The sequence below is a fragment of the Mobula birostris genome, chromosome 27 (genome assembly GCF_030028105.1).
Source record: "Mobula birostris isolate sMobBir1 chromosome 27, sMobBir1.hap1, whole genome shotgun sequence".
NCBI lineage: Eukaryota > Metazoa > Chordata > Chondrichthyes > Myliobatiformes > Myliobatidae > Mobula > Mobula birostris.
In genome coordinates this window covers 2,300,699-2,322,212 of record NC_092396.1, presented here as the reverse complement: position 1 = coordinate 2,322,212, position 21,514 = coordinate 2,300,699, and the positions used below count along the sequence as shown (strand labels likewise).

Sequence of the window (21,514 nt, the reverse complement as noted above, 5' to 3'; positions counted from 1 at the left end):
TGCCCCTCACATCCCCTTTAAAATTACACCACTCACACCTGAAATGTATGCCCTCTGCTATCAGACTTTTCAACCCTGGGGAAAAAGATTCTCTCTGTCTGCTCTATCTGTGCCTCTCATAATCTTATAAACCTCTATCAGATCTCCACTCAGCCTCCGCCACTCCCGAGAAAACAACCCAAGTTTGTCCTGCCTTTCATTATAGCTCATACCCTGTAATTCAGGCAACATCATGGTAAACCTCCAGCACTCTCTCCAAAGCCTCAAAATCCTCCTATAAGGGGGAGATCAGAACTGTTTGTAATAGTCTAGTTCCATAAGAAAATACTCTTAGGTTTCAATTAGATCCTTTCTTACTCTTCTAACCTGCAATGGATGAGTGAAATGGCTTCTCCCAAACCCTGTGTTCTTTGCCAACCCTTGCCAGAGCTGATTTCTGCAGACTCCACCAGGAGGACCAGTGCCTTCCAGAGTAGAATTACACATCAGCAGTAGAGGGGCCATTAAAGAGATTAACTTTACTTGTCACACGTACAGTGAAGTGCATCGTTTGCGTCAATGACCGACACAGTCTGAGGATGTGCTGGGGGCAGCCCACAAGTATCATCAGGCTTCAGGTGCCAACCTAGCATGCCCGCAACTTACTCACCATAACCTGTATGCCTTTGGAATGTGCGAGGAAACGAGAGCACCCGGAGAAAATCCACATGGTCATTGGGAGAATGTACAAACTCCTTACAGGCAGCGGTGGGAATTGGACACCGATCGGTGGTGCTGTAGAGCGTTATGTTTATTTTTGATACCCATAGGGGAACGGGGTACGAGAACCAGGCTTAATATCACTAGCATGTGCTGTGAAATGGCGAAGGGGAAGAAGCTGCTTCTGAGATGTCTTCAGGCTCCTGTACTTCCTCCCTGATATTAGCAATAAGAGAGCATGTGCTGGGTGATAGAGGTTCTTAATGATGGATGCTGCCTGTTTGAGGCATCGCCTTTCGAAGGTGTTCTCAATGTTGGAGAGGCTAGTGCCCACGATGGATCTGGCTGAGATTACACCCTCTGCAGCTCTTTCCAATCCTGTGCAGTGGCCCCTCCATACCAGACAGTGTTACAACCAGTTAGAATGGTCTCCATGGTACATCTGTAGAAGTTTGCTAGACTTTGGTGACACACCAGGCCTCCTCAAACTCCTAATGAAATATGACTGCTGTCGTGTCTTCTTTGTAATTGCATCAGTGTGTTGGCCCCAGGACAGATCCTCAGGGATGTTGTCACCCAGGAGTTTGAAACGCTCACCCTTTCCACTTGGCATCCTTCTACAAGGACTGGTGTGTGTTCCCTCAACCTCTCCTTCTTGAAGTCTACAATCAAAAATCTAAAGGGGAGGAGAGATCATTAAGTTGTCTCTAAATGGGGGAATAATTATCAGCTGGTGAAAGTCCAGGACAGTCACATCATCCACTGATACCACCCTCAACATGAACTATAGACATTCAGAGCTTGGATGAAGATTATTTGGCTCAGAGTGTCGGTGCTGGCCAAAGGTGAACTTGAGATGATTCGCACTTGGCAACTCAAACCCTGCAGGTCACAACTGTTCAAGGACTCATCGAGGCCAAAGCCGGGGAGATAGTTCCAGATACTTGTGGAAGAAAATTCCTGATTCCCTCTGAGCCTTCTGTGGCCTTGTTCCCAGTAACTAAAGGCTTCTCTGTCATTACAGAGACTGCTGTTCAATCTCCCTGGTTTCCAGAGCTGTTGTACGCATGCACACACATGCAGACACACACGCTGTATACTATGCCTCAAACAGATGAGTGTGTCAGGAAAAGATGTTTGTGTAACTAAATTGTTGGTGAGGGTTCAAAGTTCGAAATACTTCCAAAGTAAATTTATTATCTAAGTATGTGTATGTCGTCACTGTAGCTTTGCAGTTAGCTGATGCTATTACAGCTCGGAGTTCAATTTCGGCATCCACTGTAGAAAGTTTTTCCCATATGTGTGTGTAGGTTTCCTCCGGGTGCTTTGGTTTCCTCGCACAGTCCAGAGACGTGCACGCTGTAGTGGCACGTCAGTGTAGTGGTTAGCACAATGCTTTTCACTACCAGTGACCCAGCTTCTGTTCCTGCCGCTGCCTGTAAGGAGTTTGTACGTTCTCTCCATATCCGTGTGGGTTTCCTCCGGGTGCTCCAGTTTCCTCCCACAGTCCAAAGACATACCGGTTGGAAAGTGAGTTGGTCATTGTAAGTTGTCCCGTCATTAGGCTAGGATTAAGTCGAGGAATTGCTGGGCAGCGCAGCTCGAAGTGCTGGAAGGGCATGTTCCACACTGTATCTCAATAAGTAAATAAATACCAGATCGTAGGTGTATTGGTCTTTATAAATCGCCCAATGATTAAGCTAGGGTTAAACTGGTGGGTTGCTGGGTAACATGTCTCAAAGGGCAGGAAGTAAATAATTAAATGTCACCCTGAGATTTGTTGAGGATATTCACAGCAGAACAAAGAAATACAGTAGAATCAATGAAAATCTACACACAAGTTCAAGTTCAGGTTTATTGTCATTCAACAGTACACATGTATACCACTAAACAAAACGATGTTCCTCCAGACCAAGGGACACAACACAGTACATATAACTCGCACACATAGCACATAAAGTAATATTACCACAAATAAATTAACAAATCGTAAGGTGCATGTATGATACAAGTTAAAAAGTGAACAGTATAACACTACTGGTGCTTCATGCGTAATGAGACCTGGGTGGTGGCAAGGTGTTCAGTCATCTCACGGCCTGGGGGAAGAAGCTGTATCCCATCCTAACAGTCCTTGTCCTAATGCTACGATACCTCCTGCCTGATGGTAAGGGTCAAAGAGATTGTTGGACGGATGGGAGGGATCACTGACAATGCTAAGGGCCCTGCATACTGATAATATCTCGGATGGGTGCAAGGGAGGCCCGATGATCCTCTCAACAGTCCTCACTATGCTTTGTAGGGACTTGTGGTCAGACGTCTTGCTATTCCCGGACCAGACAGTGACACAGCTGCTCAGGACACTCTCTCTGGTGCTCCTGTAAAAATTGCCGAGAACGGGGTGGGAGCGGGAGCCTCAATCTCCTCAGGAAGTGGAGACACTGCTGTGCTTTCTTGACCAAACAAAGACTCTCAAACGATACAAGGATTGGCAAACAACACGGATTTGTCAGTCTCCTGGCCCTTGCCAGACTTAGGGTTCAGGTCCACAGATACCTCCCTGCATGTCCTCTTGTTGAGACCACGGCAGCCATCTCTTGGTGCCTGAGGTAGATAAAAGACAGTTTTCTTTTTCTTCTTAAGCCCATCACCCCTGGGGACATAGGCCACTGACAGCAGCACGTCAAAGTCCTCTGTCCTGATCCAAAGGCTGATAGGCCATATGGCTTTTACTTTCACCACATGACTTCATAAGTCTTCTAGACGAGTCCTTTCTCCCAGGAATGAGGTGTTCGGAGCTGCTGTTGGCGTTTCTGTAGCTCGGGATTTTTATGGGATGGGGTTACTAACCCCATGCCCAACCCTCCTCCTTTCACAGCCAGGCTTGGGGCTGTCCATGGTGGAGTTTAAAAGGCAACACGTTTCATGTAATTTTCAGGCACAGCAAAGTAACCTTGTGCAAATAGCTAGGACCCTAGGTCGTGCTGTTCCTTTGTCCCCCCAGCTCATCTTCACGCCCACTGCCACCGTCGCTGCGGTCCAACCAGAGGTCACGGTGTCTCCAGGCAACCAGCAGTCAGCCGTCTCACAGGTCAGTTCTCAGCCGTGCACTCTGTGACGTGAGCGGGATCTGGGTGATAGCCGTCTCAGGGACTGGTGGGGACGGGCGGGCGAAGGTGTCACATCCAGCCTCCGGGCCTTGGTCAACTGCAAATTAATCATCCAATCAAAGACAGCTATAGAGTCATACAGCACAGAAACAGGCCCTTCGGCCCAACCTGTTGATGCTGACCAAAATATCCCATCCAAGCTAATCCCACTTACCAGCATTTGATCCATAACTTCCTCGACCTATCCAATCAGTGTAGCTGTCCAACTATGTTCTACACCTGTGTAAACCACTTCCTCTGGCAGCTCATTCCTTTTATTGACTACCTTCTGGGTAGAAATGTTGACTCTTCTTTGAAGGTCTGGCTAATCAAGAATCTATCAAACTCTGCCTTAAATATATCACAATGACTTGGCCTCCACAGCCGTCTTTGGCAATGAATTCCACAGATTCACCACCCTCTGGCTAAAGAAATTCCTCCTCGTCTCTGTTCTAAATGGGTGTCCTTCTATTCTGAGGCTGGGTCCTTTGGTCCTGGACTCCCCCACTATAGGAAACATCACTCTATCTAGGCCTTCCATTATTCAGTAGGTTTCAATGAGATCCCCCTCATTCTTCTAAACTCCAGTGAGTACAGGCCCAGAGCCGTCAAACGCTCCTCATAGGGTGGGAAACTCCTCATGAGGCCTGAGTAGGACAAGCCTGTGTGCTCCAAAGGGAAGACCCAACTGAGCAGGCCAACCTTTTGACACTGCTACCCCACTGCATGCGTTAACATCAATGTCTGTTTAAATAGCATCTTTAGTGAGGTAAAGCAACCAAGAAATATAATCACAGAGTCAGACAGCACAGGAAACAAGCCCTTCAGCCCAACTTGATTATGTCGACCAAGTTGCTGAACTGAACTGGTCCATGGGCCTGCGTTTGGCCCAAGTCCCTCTAAACCAGGGGCTCCCAACCTGGGTCCACGGACCCCTCAGTTAATGGCATAATAAAGGTTGGGAACCCCTTCTCTAAACCCTTCCTAACCATGTACCTGTCCAAGCATCTTTTAAATGTTGTAATTGTACTCGCCTCAACTACTTCCTCTGACAGCTCTTTCCACATGGATATCACCCTTTGTGTGAAAAAAACATTGCCCTCAGGTCCCTGATATAAATCTTTCACCACATTCCCATCCATTTCCCCAGGACTTACACTTTTACATATCTATCTATCTCTCATCTCTCTCTCTCTCTCTCTCTCTCTCTCTCTCACAGACACACACACACACACAGACACACACACACAGACACACAGACACACACACGCACGCACACGCACACACACGCACACACACACACACACACACACACACACACACTCTCTCTTAACCCACCAGTCCTCTAGGGAAAAAAGTTGCCTTTCAAATCCCCTTTTATATTATTCCCTGTTCACTCTGTCTTGCTGGATTTGGACTGCCCTTCTTGTTCTTCTTAAGCCCGTCAGCCCTACTGGGGCATAGGCTGCCGACAGTGGCCCACCACAGTCCTCTGTCCTAGGTTCGCCTTTAAATGTGTGGTCTGTCCTCTCCCAGGGGTGAGGTCTGTGGAGCTTCTGTTGGTGGTTCTGGGTTTTTATAGGATGGGGTTGCCTGCCCCATTTCCAACCCTCCTCCTTCCTTTTGCAGTGGGACTTGCACTCCCTAACCCTGGGGAAAAGACTGATTATTCCCTTTAAGTGGTTTTATAAACCTCTCCTTTCACTTCTTTCACTCCAGGGCAAATATCCCCCAACCTGTGCCATCTCTCCTCTCAAGCCCTCCACTCCTGGTAACAACCTCAAATCTCTCTGACAACCCCTTCCAGTTAGTGTGAGATACAGTACAGAACAGGACTTTCTGACCCGACGAGCTACACTGCCCAGTAACCTCCCTATTCAACCCTAGCCTCAACGCAGGACAAATTACAATGACACAGTAACCTATGAACCGGTATGTCTTTGGACTGTGGGAGGAAACCCGAGCACCCGGGGGAAACCCACGCATTCACAGAGAGAACATACAAGCTCCATAGAGACGGCACCAGAATTCAACCCCGAACTCTGACACCCTGAGTTATAATAGTGTTGCACTAACCACTACGCTGCTGCGGCACCCAATTGAATATCATCCTTCCTAGGTTGGTATATGTTGGCTGTGGATGGGCCAAGGAGGAAAGTTCCCAGGAGCATCTGAGAGAGGTGGTGACTTGGTTTCCATAGCAGTCTGTGGCAATGAATTCCACAGATTCACCACTCTCTGGCTAAAGAAATTCCTTCTCATCTCTGTTCTAATTGGGCATCTGTTCTGAGGCTGTGCCCTCTGGTCCTAGACTCCCCCACTATAGGAAACATCCTCTCCACGTCCACTCTATCTGGGCCTTTCAATATTCAGTAGGTTTCAATGAGATCCCCCCTCATTCTTCTAAACTCCAGTGAGTACAGGCCCAGAGTAGTATGAGACAATGTGAAAACGAGAGGATTTAGTGGGAAATGATGCAGATTGGCTGGTATAAGGGTAATTGGTAAAGGAACACCCTCACACTCCTAGCACAGCCAGTCCTCCCACCAGTATGCAGGCATGCTTTTGTTCATATTTTACTGAATTAGTGGACAGCGTTTTGGCAGCTCCCTGAACTGGCAGTGCAAACCACAAGGTTACTTGGCATCCAGGTCTACCATCCCAACATAGTCTGGACCCCGTACACACACCTATCTGACACTGTCCCTCCCCCAACACATATCCATCCCCATCCACTCCCTCACCTGTCTGCCCCCAGCCCCGACCTTGCCTGCACTTGTCCGAGCAGACCACAGCAGCCTACGGCTAGTCCACACACACACACACAGCTGAGGATACACCTGCATAACCCAGAAGAGTGAACCTAATGGGGTCATCCCACACAGGAACATTCAGAAGAGTTGGAACCTCCCCTGCATTGAGAAGGACAAGGGGTGATGGTCCAAGACCTTCACGGAGGAGGGTGTTGTGCAGCTGCTCTCTCAGGCTGGACAGTCCTGAGTGATGAACATTTCTCAGGTTAAGGGAAACAAGAGGAAAGAAGGGCCAAATGGCCTCTTCCTTCTCCTCATCCTCCTGTGTGTTTCTTCAGCCTGAGCTGCCCATCTGTTAGACCTTAAGACATAGGAGCAGAATGAGGCCATTCGGTCCGTCAAATCAGCATCACCATTCTATCGTGGCTGATTTATTTTCTCTCTCAACACAGTTCTCCTGCCTTCTTCCCATAACCTTTGACACCCTTACTAATCCAGATCCCATCACCCTCTGCTTTAAATGTATCCAATGACTTGGCCTCCACAGCCTGACAAGTCTCTTGTCAGCACAGGGCAGGTAGGAGATTGAGCTAAAGTTGGCCAAACTTTCCTTACTAGAGTCACTGTGACTGACTGTGGCGGGGTCTTGGTGGTAGTTGTCAGTGTCACACCAGTGTCCCAAGACAGCAGAAAATGAACTTCATTCTGACTGCCTCTTGTATTAACATTGAGGTGAACACTCAATAAATCCATTGGGTCCGAGTGCACAGCTCTCTGAATGTGCCACATAGGTAGATAGGGTGGAAATGAAGGAACCTTCATTGGTCAAGGCACATTCAGAAAGTCACATTGAGACTATGAGACATTGGAGCAGAATTGGGCCATTTGGCCCATCGAGTCTGCTCTGCATTTCCATCATAAATAATTTATTACCCCTCTCAAACCCATTCTTCTACCTTCTCTCCATAACCTTTGAAGCCCTGACTAATCAGGGGCCTTTTAATCACCGCCTTAAATATACCCCATGGCTTGGCCCTCACAGCCGTCTGTGGCAATGAATTCCACACATTCACCACCCTTTCTCTGGCCAAGGAAATTCTTCCTCATCTCTTTTCTAATTGGATGTCCCTCTATTCTGAAGTTATGCCCTCTGGTCCTAGACTCCCCCACAATAGGAAACATCCTGTCCACATCCACTCTATCCAGGCCAGGGGTTCCCAAACTGCAGTCCACAGACCTCTTGGTTGATGCTAAGGCTCCATGGCATGAAAAAGGTTAGAATCCCCTGATCTAGGCCTTCTAATATTTGATAGATTTCAGTTAATTCTTTGCTCATTCTTCTAAACCCCAGTGAGTACAGGCCCAGAGCCATCAAACACTCCGCATATATTAACTCTTTCATTCCTGGAATCACTCTGGTGAAACTCCTCTGGATCCTCTCCAATGGCAGCACATCTTTTCTTAAATATGGTGCCCAGACTTGCTCACAGTACTCCAAGTGCAGTCTGACTGATGTTTTATAATGCATTACATCCTTGTTTTTATATTCTCGACCTCTCGAAATGAATGCTGTATAAAACTTAATGAATGTGTATAAAACTGCACACAGCAGTTGTATAAAACTTTGGTCAGGCCACCCTTGGAGTATTGTATACAGTTCTGCTAACCCCAATTCAGGAAGGATGTGGAGCCATTGGAGAGTGTGCAGAAGTTCACCAGGACACTGCTTGGACTACAGAGAGTATGAGCCATAACGAGAGGTTGGATGAACTTGAGTTGTTTTCCCTGGAGTGGAGGAAGCTGAGGGGAAACCTGATAGAAGTACAGTTAGAGTACTGAGGCAGAATCATTTCCCCGGGTAGAAATGTCATATACTAGAGCGAGTGCATTTATGGTGAGAGGAGCAAAGTTTAAAGTGGAGAGTGAGAGAAGGAAAGTTTAAAGTAGGTAAGGGGATATAAGGGGGTACGGGTGGCACGGTATCGTAGTGGTGGCAGGTAGCACAATGCTTTACAGTACCAGTGACCCGGGTCCAATTCCTGGTGCTGTCTGTGAGGAGTTTGTACGTTCTCCCTGTGACCATGTGTGTCTCCTCTGGGTGCTCCGGTTTCCTTTCACTGTCCAAAGACTTACTGGGTAGTAGGTTGATTGATCATTGTAAATTGTCCTGAGGTCAGGCTAGGATGAGATCTGGGGATTGCTGGGCAATGTGGCTTGAAGGACTAGAAAGGCCTATTCCATGCTGGATCTCAATCAATCAATAGATAGATAGATAGATAACTTTAATATTAGAAAAAGGAGGGGGATCTCAGTGAAATCTATCAAATATTGAAAGGTCTGTATAGAGTGGATATGTAGAGGATGTTTCTTGTAGTGGGGGATCCTAGGACCAGAGAACACAGCCTCAGAATAGAGGGATGTCCGTTTAGAACAGAGATGAGGAGGAATTTCTTTAGCCAGAGGGTGATGAATCTGTGGAATTCATTGCCACAGACGGCTGTGGAGGCCAGGTTATTGGGTATATTTAAAGCAGAGGTTGCTAGGTTCTTGATTAGCCAGACCATCAGAGGTTACGGGGAGAAGACAGGAGAATGGGGTTGAGAGGAAAATAAATCAGCCATGATGGAATGGTGGGGCAGACTCGATGGGCTGAATGGCCTAAATCTCCTGTGTCTTTTGGGATGAGTGGGACAAGTTTTTTCTTATTACACGCAGGGAGTAGGGGAGGCTGATACAACAGTGGTTGTTTAAGAGGCTGTTAGACAGACACAGATTGGAAGGATATGGATCATGTGCAGGCAGAAGGGACTTAGGGGCACCCCGGTACTATAGCAGCTCGCACAATGCTATTACAGATCAGGGTGTCGGAGTTCAGAGTTCAATTCCGGCATCCTCTGTAAGGAATTTGTACATCCTTCCCGTGAGCACATGAGTTTCCTCCGAGTGCTCCAGTTTCCTCCCGCAGTTCGAAGACGTACCAGTTAGTAGGTTAATTGGTCATTGTATATTGTCCTGTGGTCAGGATGGGGTTAAATCAGGGGCTGCTGAGCCTGTTCCGTGCTGTATCTCTAAATAAAAATAAAATATAAAAATGAAATTATTTTGACATCTTATTTGGCATGGATTTGGTGGGTTGAAGAGGCTATTCCTGTGCTGTGTTGTTCCGTGAAACTCCTGACGGTCCCACCATGTGTAAGTGACCATGTCCATGGACAGAGGCCTCAGGCCTCAGGTTTTCCGGAGGAACTTTAGATCTGGTGATCACATTTTGCTGGTGTTTTCTGTGTGTGGACACTTTTCAGCTCTTGTCTGTGTGTCTCCGCTGTTAACTGCTGTTCACTAACGGCTCCCGTTTCCGATGCATTCCCCACTGCGACCAGGTGCAGAACCTTGCCATCCGAAACCAGCAGAGCGCAGCCACGGCGGCAGCAGTGCAGCCACAACTGCAGAGCGTCACTCTGAAAGCAAGCGCGCCAGCGACGCCCGCCCCTGCGGCCCCGCAGGCTAAGACGCCAGGCTTGGCACCCGCTCCAGGTGGTAAAGGGGGCCAGCCTGACAGCATGGCCGACAGTGGCAAGAAAGGAGAACCTGGCATCTCTGCCTCCGGCTCAGACACCAGGAGTATCAGTGTGGCCGCCAGCACTACGCCAGTCAGCACGCACCCTCTCATCACCACAGGTAACGACATCTTCCTGGGGGTGGGGGGGGCAACCATTTTACCCTGTTAATATTTATTTATTTAGAGATTGGGCATGGTATAGGCCCTTGGAGTCGCTTCGCCTGGCAGCTCCTGATTTAACCCCAGCCTAATCATAGGACAGTTTTCAATGACCAGTTAACCTACTAACCCGTACGTCTTTGGACTGTGGGAGGAAACCGGAGCACCCGGAGGAAACCCACACGTTCACGGGGAGAAAGTACAAACTCCTTACAGGCGGGAATTGAACCCGAGTCACTGACGCTGTAAAGCATTGTGCTAACGGTTACACTGCCCTGCCACCCTAAGCACACATACGCACTCCTCACAGATGGCTTTGGAATTGAACTCATTTTTGCAGTAAATAAAAAAAGCAAAAAAGGCAAAGAAACAAATAAATAAATAAACAATAAATATCGAGAACATGAGCTGAAGAGTCCTTGAAAGTGAGTCACTAGATTGTGGGAAAATTTCAACCATGGGGCAAATGAAGTTCAAGAGCCTGATGGTTGAGGGTTAATAACTTCCTGAACCTGGTGGTGTGGGTCCTGAGGCTCCTGTACCTTTTTCCTGATGGTTGAGGGGTAATAACTGTTCCTGAACCTGGTGTTGTGGGTCCTGAGGCTCCTGTACCTTCTTCCTGATGATGGCGGCAGTGAGCAGAGAGCATGGCCTGGGTCATGGGGGTCCTTGATGATGGATTTTTCCTCAGAGTTCCAACATCTGCAGTATTTTAGCTTTACTATTTGTTGATCTCTGTCTTTTGAATTAATTAAAATTAGTGAAATGTTTCCAACTGCTTTTAGTTCTCAGAAGTATTCTAGTTTATTAATCTTTACTAATTATTTTAAACTATTGAATGTTAAATGTGTGCTGGGACCGAAATATTTCTGACAATGTAAATATCCCACCCTGCAGGTGTTCAAAAGAAGGGACTGATGAATTTAATGTACTGCAATGTTTAACAGTGATATTGTCAAAGTCGAGTTTATTTTCACATGCATAGTGCAATGAAAAACTTACTTGCAGCAGCATCACAGACACAGAGCATCAGATAAGAAATATTTACAAGAATAACAGAAATTTATTAAAAAATTATACATAATATTTTCAAGAACACATCTATTTTACCACTACAAGTACTTTACCTCTGCCACCATTTCCTGTCACGGTCACCTTATGTACAGACTGTCCTGTGCCTAGCATCACTTATGGTCATACAATCATTCTTTGTATATAAGTGACTTTATAGAGTCATAGAAAGTACAGCACAGAAACAGGCCCTTCAGACAACCTAGTCCATGCCAAAACCACCTAAACTGCCTAGTCCCATCAGCCTGCGCCGGGACCTTAGCCCTCCTTAACCCTCCCATCCATGTTCCTATCCAAACTTCTCTTAAATGTTAAAATCAAGCTCACATTCACCACTTGCATGAGAAGATTGTTCCACATTCTCACAACCCTCTGAGTGAAGAAGTTTCCCCTCATATTCTCCTTAAAAATTTCACCTTCCACCCTTAACCCATGACCTCTAGTTGGTCCCACCGAAAATCAGCAGAAAAAGTTCTGTTTGCATTTACCCCATTTATACCCCTCATAATTTTGTATACCTCTGTCAAATCTCCCCTCAATATTCTACATTCCAAGGAATAAAGTCCTAACCTATTCAATCTTTCCTTATAATTCAGGTCTTCCAGAACCAGCAACATCCCTGCAAATTTTCTCTGTACTCTTTCAATCTTACTTACAGCTTACCTGTAGGTAGGTGACCAAAACTGCTCCAAATTAAATCTCACCAACGTCTCATACAATTTCAACATAGCATCCCATCTCCTGTACTCAGTACTTTGATTTATGAAGGCCAATGTGCTAAAAGCTTTCTTTGCAACCCAGTGTACCTGTATTCCCAGATCTCTTTGCCCTACTACACTCTTCAGTGCCCTACTATTCATTGTGTAAGACCTATCCTGGTTGGCCCTACCGAAGGGCAACACCTCACATTTGTCTTCGTTAAATTCCATCTGCCTTGCCTCAGCCCATTTTTCCAGCTGGTCCAGATACTACTGCAAGCTCTGATTGTCTTCTTCACTGTCCACTACACCCCCAGTCTTGGTGTCATCCACAAATTTGCTGATCCAGTTTACCTCATTTTATATATTTATATTTATTATGTTTTTTTCTTATTATTGTGTTCTGTATCTTATTGTGCTTTTTGTGCTGCATCAGATCAGGCGTAACAATTAGTTACCGGAAATTACATTAAACGATTTTGATTGAACATTGGAACAAAACTAAAGAAAATCAGCCCATTTAATGCAAAATGGTCATGGTTTTGGTAAACTTTAGTGATTGAGATTGTAACATTTGGTTTAAAGCCAAATGGTTGAAGAGCAGTAGCTGTCAAAGAATGTAGTGGTGTGGGACGTCAGGCTTCTGCACCTCCTCCTGCTCAATGGTAGCTGTGGGAGAAGATGGCAAAGATGAGATGGGATGGCGGGGATCTTTGATGATGCGCGTTGGCATCTTGAGGCAGCGTCTCCTGTTGATTCCACTGAGGGTCTGTGAGGTGAGGGTCTCCGCGGACTTTAGTATTTGTAACGTAAATGTGTTGCAATTATTTCATAAACACGAGAGATTATGCAGATGCTGGTAATCCAGAGTAACACACACAAAATGCTGGAGGAACTCAGCAGGTAAGGCAGCATCTGTGGAAAGAAATAAACAGTCTGCGTTTTGGGCTGAGACCCTTCAACAGGACTCAGTATAGATTAGTTCATTCACCTACTCTGGAAACGTATGTTTCAAAGTTTAGAACATAGAACAGTACAGGCCCTTTGGCCCACTAGTGGTTACAGCCCAGTCAGTTACAGATACAGTCCTCTCTACCACCAGGTTCAGGAACAGTTACTACCCCTCAACCATCAGGCTCTTGAACCAGAGGGGATAACTTCACTCACCCCAACACTGAACTGTTTCCACAACCTATAGACCTGCTTTCAAGGACTCTTCATATCATGTTCTCGATATTTATTGCTTATTTATTTATTTATTGTTATTATTTTGCTTGTGTTTTGTTGTTTCTTGGTATTTACTGTGGATGTCTGCAAGAAAATGAATCTCAGGGTTGTATATGGTGACATAAACTTTGTGTCTGGGATGGACTTCCTTTCATGGACTTCAGTTCTGAATGCTATTTGCTTGCTTTTCTTGTTTGCACGATCTGTTGTTTTTCTATCTGCACACTGGGTGTATAACAGTTTTTTTTAATGCGTTCTTTTGGGTTTCTTTGTTTTGTTGCCTATAAGAAGATGAATCTCAGGGTTGTATAATGTATGCATACTTTGATAATAAATGTACTTTCAATTTTGAACTTCAGTGATGCTGTTGCCTGCCCAATCACTGCTTCACACAAGCATGGAAATAATGTATTTTTATTGTCTGTAGCTTTGTAACAGGGCGTGAAATAGTTTTATTATCTTCTATGCACCTTAGTAGTAGCTTATTCTGTGACTTGCAAAATGTGATTGTGACTAGTTGGTCAGAAAGTGTCAGCTGTGGCTGAGTAAGTGATATTCTTATCTCTGTAGAAGGCTGTGGGCTTTGAATCCATCCTAGAGTTTCATGCAGACTGACAATTTAGTCTCCTCTCAGCCTCCTTCGTTCCAAAGAGAAAAACCCAAGGTCACTTAACCCTAGGTCATAAGGCATGCTCTCTAATCCAGACAGCATCCTGGTAAATCTCTTCTCCACCCTCTCTAAATCTTCCACATCCTTCCAATATTGAGGTGGCTAGAATTGAACACAATATTCCAAGTGTGATCTACCCAGAATTTTATAGGGCTGCAATATTACCTCGTGGCTTTTGAACTCAGTCCCTCAAACAATGAAGACCAGCACACCATGCACTTTCTTTACAACCCAACTTGTATGTCACTTTGAGGGATCTCAGGACGTGGAGCTAAAGATCCCTCTGTTCTCCATTCTCCCCACTGCTTAGAATCCCGTTCCACCCCAAAGTGAATCACTTGACCCTCTTCTGGTTGAACAAAGTCACACACAAAATCAAGACGGGCATAGACAGGCTGAACACACACAGTCTTTTTGTGCACATGGAAAAGGAACCAAAGACTAGGGTAACACACACAAAACGCTGGTGGAACTCAGCAGGTCAGGCAGCAACTATAGAAGTGAATAGATTTATTCTATTTCTATGGTATGGCATGTGTTACAAGGAGAGGTTGGGTGAACCTGGGCTGTCACGTGTTACAGTAAGAGGTTGGGTAAACCTGAGCCGTCATGTGTTACAGTAAGAGGTTGGGTGAACCTGGGCTGTCATGTGTTACAACGAGAGGTTGGGTAAACCTGGGCTGTCCTGTGTTACAGTGAGAGGTTGGGCAAACCTGGGCTGTCATGTGTAACAATGAGAGGTTGGGTGAACCTGGGCCATCACGTGTTACAGTGAGAGGTTGGGTAAACCTGGGCTGTCCTGTGTTACAGTGAGAGGTTGGGTGAACCTGGGCTGTCATGTGTTACATTGAGAGGTTGGGCAAACCTGGGCTGTCATGTGTTACATTGAGAGGTTGGGCAAACCTGGGCTGTCATGTGTTACGAGAGGTTGGGTGAACCTGGGCCGTCACTGTGTTACAGTGAGAGGTTGGGTAAACCTGGGCTGTTTTCTCTGGAGCGGCAGAAGCTGAGCAGACCTGATGAGAGTTTATATGATTATGAGAGGCATAGACTTTTACAAGGGTTGAGATGTCAAAAACCAGAGGGCATGCATTTACGATGAGAGGAGAGGGAGTAAGTTGAAAAGGAGATGTGAGGGACAGGTATTTTACACAGGGAGTGGTGGGTGCCTGGATTCTGCTGCCTGGGGTGGTGGTAGAGTCAGAAACATTAGAGACTTTTAAGAGATGTTTAGATAGGCACATGGATGAGAGGAAAATGGAAGGATGTGGACATTGTGTGGGCAGAAGGGATTAGTTTAGTTGGCTATTTGATGACTAATTTAATTGGTTTGGCACAACATTGTGGGCTGAAGGGCCTGTTCCTGTGCTGGACTGCTCTGAGTTCTATAAAGCTAATCTCTCTATCTAAACATGGCTCTGTGTGGAATCTGGGAGTTAAGAGGATTTGGTGAGGCAGTGGCTCCTTTCTCTGATAGGTTGCTTTGCAGCCTGTTCAGTTGGGGTGGGGGTTGAAAAGGCTCCGTGGAGGGCCTGACTACAGCTGAGAGCCATGTAAAAGGCCATGCATTGTCCACGGAGAGAGCCTCACTGAGATGGAGAGCAGCTGTCTACAGTAAATCTTCACTGCAGGTGGGCTTGGTCTTAATCTGCAGTCCGTTATTGTGATAACCATTGAATAGTCCGCTGTGCGCAGCGGGGGTGAACGCTTCCCTCTCACACAGAAGTTGTAAGTTTGAACCCTGCTACATTAACTCAACGCGGAATCAAAAACAAGGGGGCACAGCCACAGAACTTATTTGTTTATTGAGATACAATGCTGAAGTAGGGCTGTGGCCTGCAACCAACGGGCTGCTGGATTGACTGTGACTGGTTTTGTGGCTCTGAACTCACCTTCGTGAACTTTGGTTCTGAGTGTTATTTGCTTCTTTTAATGTTTGCACTATTTTTTTTCTCTGCGCATCGGGTGTTTGACGGTCTTTTTTTATTGGGTTCTGTTTGGTTTCTTTGTTTTGTGGCTGTCTATAAGGAGATGAGTCTCAAGGTTGTATACATAAATGTACTTTGAACTTTGAAAAGCCCCTTCAAGGTGCTCCCCAGCAACCCCCGAGTTAGTCACAGGACAATTTACAATGATCAATTAACCTACTAACAATATTGAAAGGCTTGGATAGAGTGGTCGTGCATGTGATGCAGAGGTTTTATAAGGTATTGGTCAGACCGCATTTGGAGTGTTGTGAGCAGTTTTGGGCCCCTTATCAAAGGAAAGATGTGCTGACATTGAAGAGAGTCCAGAGGAGGTTCACGAAAATGATCCCGGGAATGAAAGGGTTAATGTATGAGGAGCATTTGATGCTCTGGTCCTGTACTCGCTGGAGTTTAGAAGAATGAGGGGGGATCTCATTGAAACCTATCAAATATTGAAAGGTTGAGATAGAGTGGACATGGAGAGGATGCTGATACTGGGGGGGAGTCTAGGACCAGAGGGCACAGCCCCAGAATAAAAGGACACCCCTTTAGAGCAGAAATGAGGAAGAAATTATTTAGTCAGAGGGTGGTGAATCTGTGGAATTCATTGCCACATCAGATGGTTTTACAGGTATGATCCTCTCTGAGTGACATATTTGCTCTGATGTGCGTGAGGTCTCGGTTTCAAATCCTGGAGAAACCCTGCTTTAGTAAAGAGCGTGTTTCCTATAGTGGGTGAGTCTAGGATCAGAGAGTGCAGCCTCAGAATAGAGGGTCGTCCATTTAGACAGAGATGAGGAGGAATATCTGTAACCAGAGAGGATGGTGAGTGTGTGGAATTGATTGCCACAGTCGGCTCTGAAGGCTAAGTCAATGGGTATATTTAAAGTGGAGGTCAATAGGTTCTTGATTAGTAATTGCATCAAAGGTTACGGGGGAAGACAGGAGAATAGGGTTGAGAGGGATAATAAATCAGCCGTGATGGAATGGTGGAGCAGACTCGATGGGCCGAATGGGTTTGATAGTGTTCAGGACTCCAGGGTCAGCATAGACTCAGTAAGATTTCTCTGGGAGTGCGGATTGCAACGCTGAGGCCAAGGATTTCACTGGTAACTGGAGCTGTGATGTTTCAGTTTGAGCCTGTGGGAATTGTGAAGATTTATGATTAGAGGAAATGTGTTGAGTGATTACCGGCCATCAGCAGAGCTGTAACAAGCTGAACCACAACTCTAATGAAAGGGCAAATTAGCAAAAAACACTTGAACGTGCTGGGAGCTGGAGTGTGTGTCACTGCCCTGTGTTCATGTTAAAGCAGTAATCCTCTCCACATACTCTGTACTTTTGAGGGAAGTGTGTGTAACTGTTCTTCACTCCAAAAACGTTCCTTTCCCCAGCAGTAAGGCTGATCGCTACCCCACCCCTCCACACTCCCAACCACCACTACTTTATCACTTCCTGTCAGAGTCACCTTACGTACAGACACTCCTGTGCCTAGCGTCACTTTATGGCCATACCATCAATCTCTATATGTAAGTTATTCTTACATGTTTATACTTCTTCTGTTTTTTAATTCTTGTGTTCTTTATCCAATTGTGATTTTTTTTTTCCTGTGCTGCATCGGATCTGGAGTAACAATTATTTTGTTCCCCTTTATACCTGTGTATTGGAAATGATGTCAAACAATCTTGAATGTGGAATTCAGGAAAAGTCGCTAAGTCACACATCCAACTTGGACTGTGTCGTTCACACCTCCTTCCCAGCAGCCTGTCTGAGATCAACTTTGACCTCTCTCGTTCCATAAGCATAGGCATTTCTATACAAAAATATATTTATTATAAATTCAAACCACTACAGTACTATTGTACAATCACATTACAAACAAAATGCAGAGAGAGTTTCCTCTGGTGTTGGAGTCTAGGAACAGAGGGCACAGACTCAGAATAGAGGGACATACTTTTAGAACAGAGATGAGGTGGATTTTCTTTAGCCAGAGGGTGGTGAATCTGTGGAATTTGTTGCTACTGACAGCTATGGAAACTAAGTCATTGGATATATTTTCAGTGGAGGTTGATAGGTTTTTGATTAGTTAAGGTGTCAAAGGTTACAGAGAGAAGGCCGAAGGGCCTGTTCCTGTACTGTGCCGTTCTATGTTTTAAGACTCATTGGCCTCACCGATGGCCGTGTCCTACACTGGAGCAGTCTGGCGTTTCAGTAGACTAAACCTCTGACAGTGCTCCCCGGAGAATTTTGGATCCAGTTCTCCTCTTTGAGAAATGATTTCACTGGGGATTGATGCTTCGGCACAAATCATTTCTTCTGGGGATTATAGAATTAGTCTGTGATAATTCCCCTCTAATACCATTCTCTGGAGAATGCCATGTTTCAGCTCAGCACCAAACGGCCCCAAATACAATGCAGGAGAAGACCTTCCAGCCCAGCAGCCCACATTGTCCAGCAACCCTTGATTTAACCCTGGTCTAATCACAGTGAAATGGACAATTGACAATGGCCAATTAACCTACTTACCGGTATGTCTTTGGACTGTGGAAGCAAACCGGAGCACCTGGAGGAAACACATGCATTCCCGTGGAAAACATACAAATTCCTTATAGAGGACACCGGAATTGAACTGTGAACTCTGAGCACTTGTAGCATTGTGCTAACCACTATGGTACAGTGCTTCCACAAGCTGTGAGCCCTTTCATTCATTCCAGTCGACCCAGAGCTGTAGTCACCTTGAATCCTGGGGCACTGAGGAGGCCAGATAGCCACACTGAAAGTGTATGTGGGGGTGGGGGGGTGGATTTGAAGTCTGGATCCTCAGCCAGTGACTTATCTCCTGAGAGAAGTGGAGACATCTGTTAGACAGTTACCAGAAAACACTACAGAATAATTACTCTGATCCTCGAATTACTGGATACCTTCCCATTTTCTCTCCCCTTCTTCCTCTCTCTCCCCCTCCCTCTCTTCCCCCCCTCTCTTCCCCCCCTCTCTTCCCCCCCTCTCTTCCCCCCCTCTCTTCCCCCCCTCTCTTCCCCCCCTCTCTTCCCCCCCTCTCTTCCCCCCCTCTCTTCCCCCCTCTCTTCCCCCCTCTCTTCCCCCCTCTCTTCCCCCCTCTCTTCCCCCCCTCTCTTCCCCCCCTCTCTTCCCCCCCTCTCTTCCCCCCCTCTCTTCCCCCCCTCTCTTCCCCCCCTCTCTTCCCCCCCTCTCTTCCCCCCCTCTCTTCCCCCCCTCTCTTCCCCCCTCTCTTCCCCCCCTCTCTTCCCCCCCTCTCTTCCCCCCCCTCCCTCTCTCCCCCTCCCCCCCCTCTCTCCCCCCTCTCTCTCCCCCTTTCTCTCCCCCTCCCTCTCTCTCTCTTTCTCCCCCTCTTTCTCCTCCTCCTTCCTCTCTCTCTCTCTCATTCCCTCTCCCCCCCCGCCAACTCTCCAGCTATAAGATTTGAATTTGGGGTTATTTATTTGATCCTATCTCATTCAGTGTTTGTCAATTTGTTGTGCTGCCACAGAACAACAGATCTCATCACATACATCGGTGATAATAAAGCTGATTCTGATTGTCAGCACGTTACTGTTTGTGGGATCCTGCTGTGCATAGATTGTAATATTCCCTACAGTCCTCACCTTGCCCCAGCAACAGAGTGGTACCAAGCTGTCCCTGGGTTTGTCGAGATGGTGAATCTGCAAAGCTGCCTTCTGTTCCCCTTACCTGCTGGTCAGTTGCATTGTGACCAGGACGGTGCATCATCCGTAGTGGTGAGTTCCTGGGCTGGATACACCAGGGTTCGTTCATTACACTGTGACCAGACTGGATACACCAGGGTTCGTTCATTACACTGTGACCTGGACTGTACATTACGTTACACTATGACCAGACTGGATACACCAGGGTTCGTTCATAGAAGCCACGGTAACACAGCAGTTAGCATGACACTCTTACAGCTCAGGGCATCAGGGTTTGCTGTTCAAATCGAGCATCCGCAGTAAGCAACTTGGTACACTCCTTCTTGTGAGCCACGTGGCTGTCCTGTGGGAGCCCCGGTTTCCTCCCACAGTCCAAAGACGTGCTGGTTAGTGGGTTCACTGGTCATTGTAAATTGTCCCATGTTTAGGCAAAGGTTAAGCAAGTGAGTTGCTGGGTGGCGTGGCTCAAAGGGCTGGAAAGAACTAATTTGTGCTGTACCTCTGAATAAAAAAATAAAAATAAATAAATAAACAAAATAGAACAGAACAGGCCCTTCAGCCCATAATGTTGTACTGACATATATAAAACTACTCCACATTCACTCGAACCTGTCCCTCCTGCACAGCCGCTAAACCTTCATTTTTCTTTCATCGATGTGCCTAAGAGTCTTTTAACTGTCTCTAATGTATCTGCCTCCACCATCACCCCGGCAGTGAGTCCCAGTCACCTACCACCCTGTGTGAAAGAAAGCCTTGCCCACCATTGAGCACATCTACGTGGAGCGTTGTTACAGGAAAGCAGCATCCATCATCAGGGATCTCCTCCATCCTCACCATGCTCTCTTCTCGCTGCTGCCATTGGGCAAGAGGTGCAGGAGCCTCAGGACCCACATCACCAGGTTCAGGAACAGTTACTACCCCTCAACCATCAGACTCTTGAACTGGAGGGGGATAACTTCACTCAACTTCAACCGCCCCGTCCCTGAATTGTTCCCACAACCAATGGACTCACGTTTATTGACTCTACAACTTACTACCTCGATATTTATTGTTTATTTATTTATTATTTTTTTCTTTTCTTTTTGTATTTACATAGTTTGTTGCCTTTTGCACATTGGTTGTTTGTCATGTGCAGTTATTTCCTTGACTCTATTGTGTTTCTTTCTATTTATGAATGGCTGTAACAAAATGAATCTCAGAGTTGTACATGGTGACATATACTGTATATACTTTGATAATAAATTTCTCCTAAACTTTCCTCCACTCACTTTAAAAGGCTGTCTTTTTCATTAACTATTGCTGTCTTGCAAAAGAGTCTCTGGCTGTCCAGTAAGAGAGAGATCTGTCTCTCTGACCCACCTGTACACCTCTGTCACCCTCCTTTGTTCCCAGGAGAAAAGCCCTGGATGGTGTGTGGCTGTTAGACAGGTTTGGTTAACTGGGTGAGTTATTCCAAATCAGAATCAGGTTCATTATCACTAACATATCTCCTGAGATTTGTTGTTTTGTGGCAGCAGTACAGTGCAATACATAAAAAATCACTAAGTTACAAAAAGAATTACTTTAAAAATAAATAAATAAAGTGTTAAAGAGAGGGCATAATAGTGAGGTAGTGTTCATGGACCATTCTGAAAAGTCGGGAAAAAGCAGTTCCTGAATTGTTCAGGGTGTGTCTCCTGTACCTCCTCCCTGATGGTAGCAATGAGAAGAGGGCCTGTCCTGAGAGATGGGGGTTCTTAATGATGGACGCCACCTTTCTGAGGGAGATGTCCTCAATATTGGGGCGGTTATTGTCCATGATGGATCTGTCTGAGTTTACAACTTCTGAAGCCTTTTCCGATCCTGTGCAGTGCCCCTCGTCCCACCCAGACGGTTAGAATGCTCT

The 21,514-nt window shown here is 46.2% G+C and overlaps 1 protein-coding gene across 8 annotated transcripts in view; it reads left to right on the top strand.

Moving 5' to 3' along the window:
- LOC140188712 (polyhomeotic-like protein 2) overlaps positions 1 to 21,514 on the top strand; it is a 237,767-nt gene that overhangs the window by 154,354 nt on the left and 61,899 nt on the right. For 6 of the 8 annotated variants that reach the window (XR_011883363.1, XM_072245262.1, XM_072245261.1 and 3 more), the window contains 2 exons: positions 3,635 to 3,787; positions 9,979 to 10,276. Coding sequence is in view for 7 of the 8 variants with exons in the window: in XM_072245262.1 (XP_072101363.1) it covers positions 3,635 to 3,787; positions 9,979 to 10,276 (451 nt within the window). In the remaining variant the exon portion in view is untranslated. The remainder of the gene's footprint in view (positions 1 to 3,634; positions 3,788 to 9,978; positions 10,277 to 21,514) is intronic. The other 2 variants (XM_072245263.1, XM_072245266.1) reach the window with 2 other exon arrangements.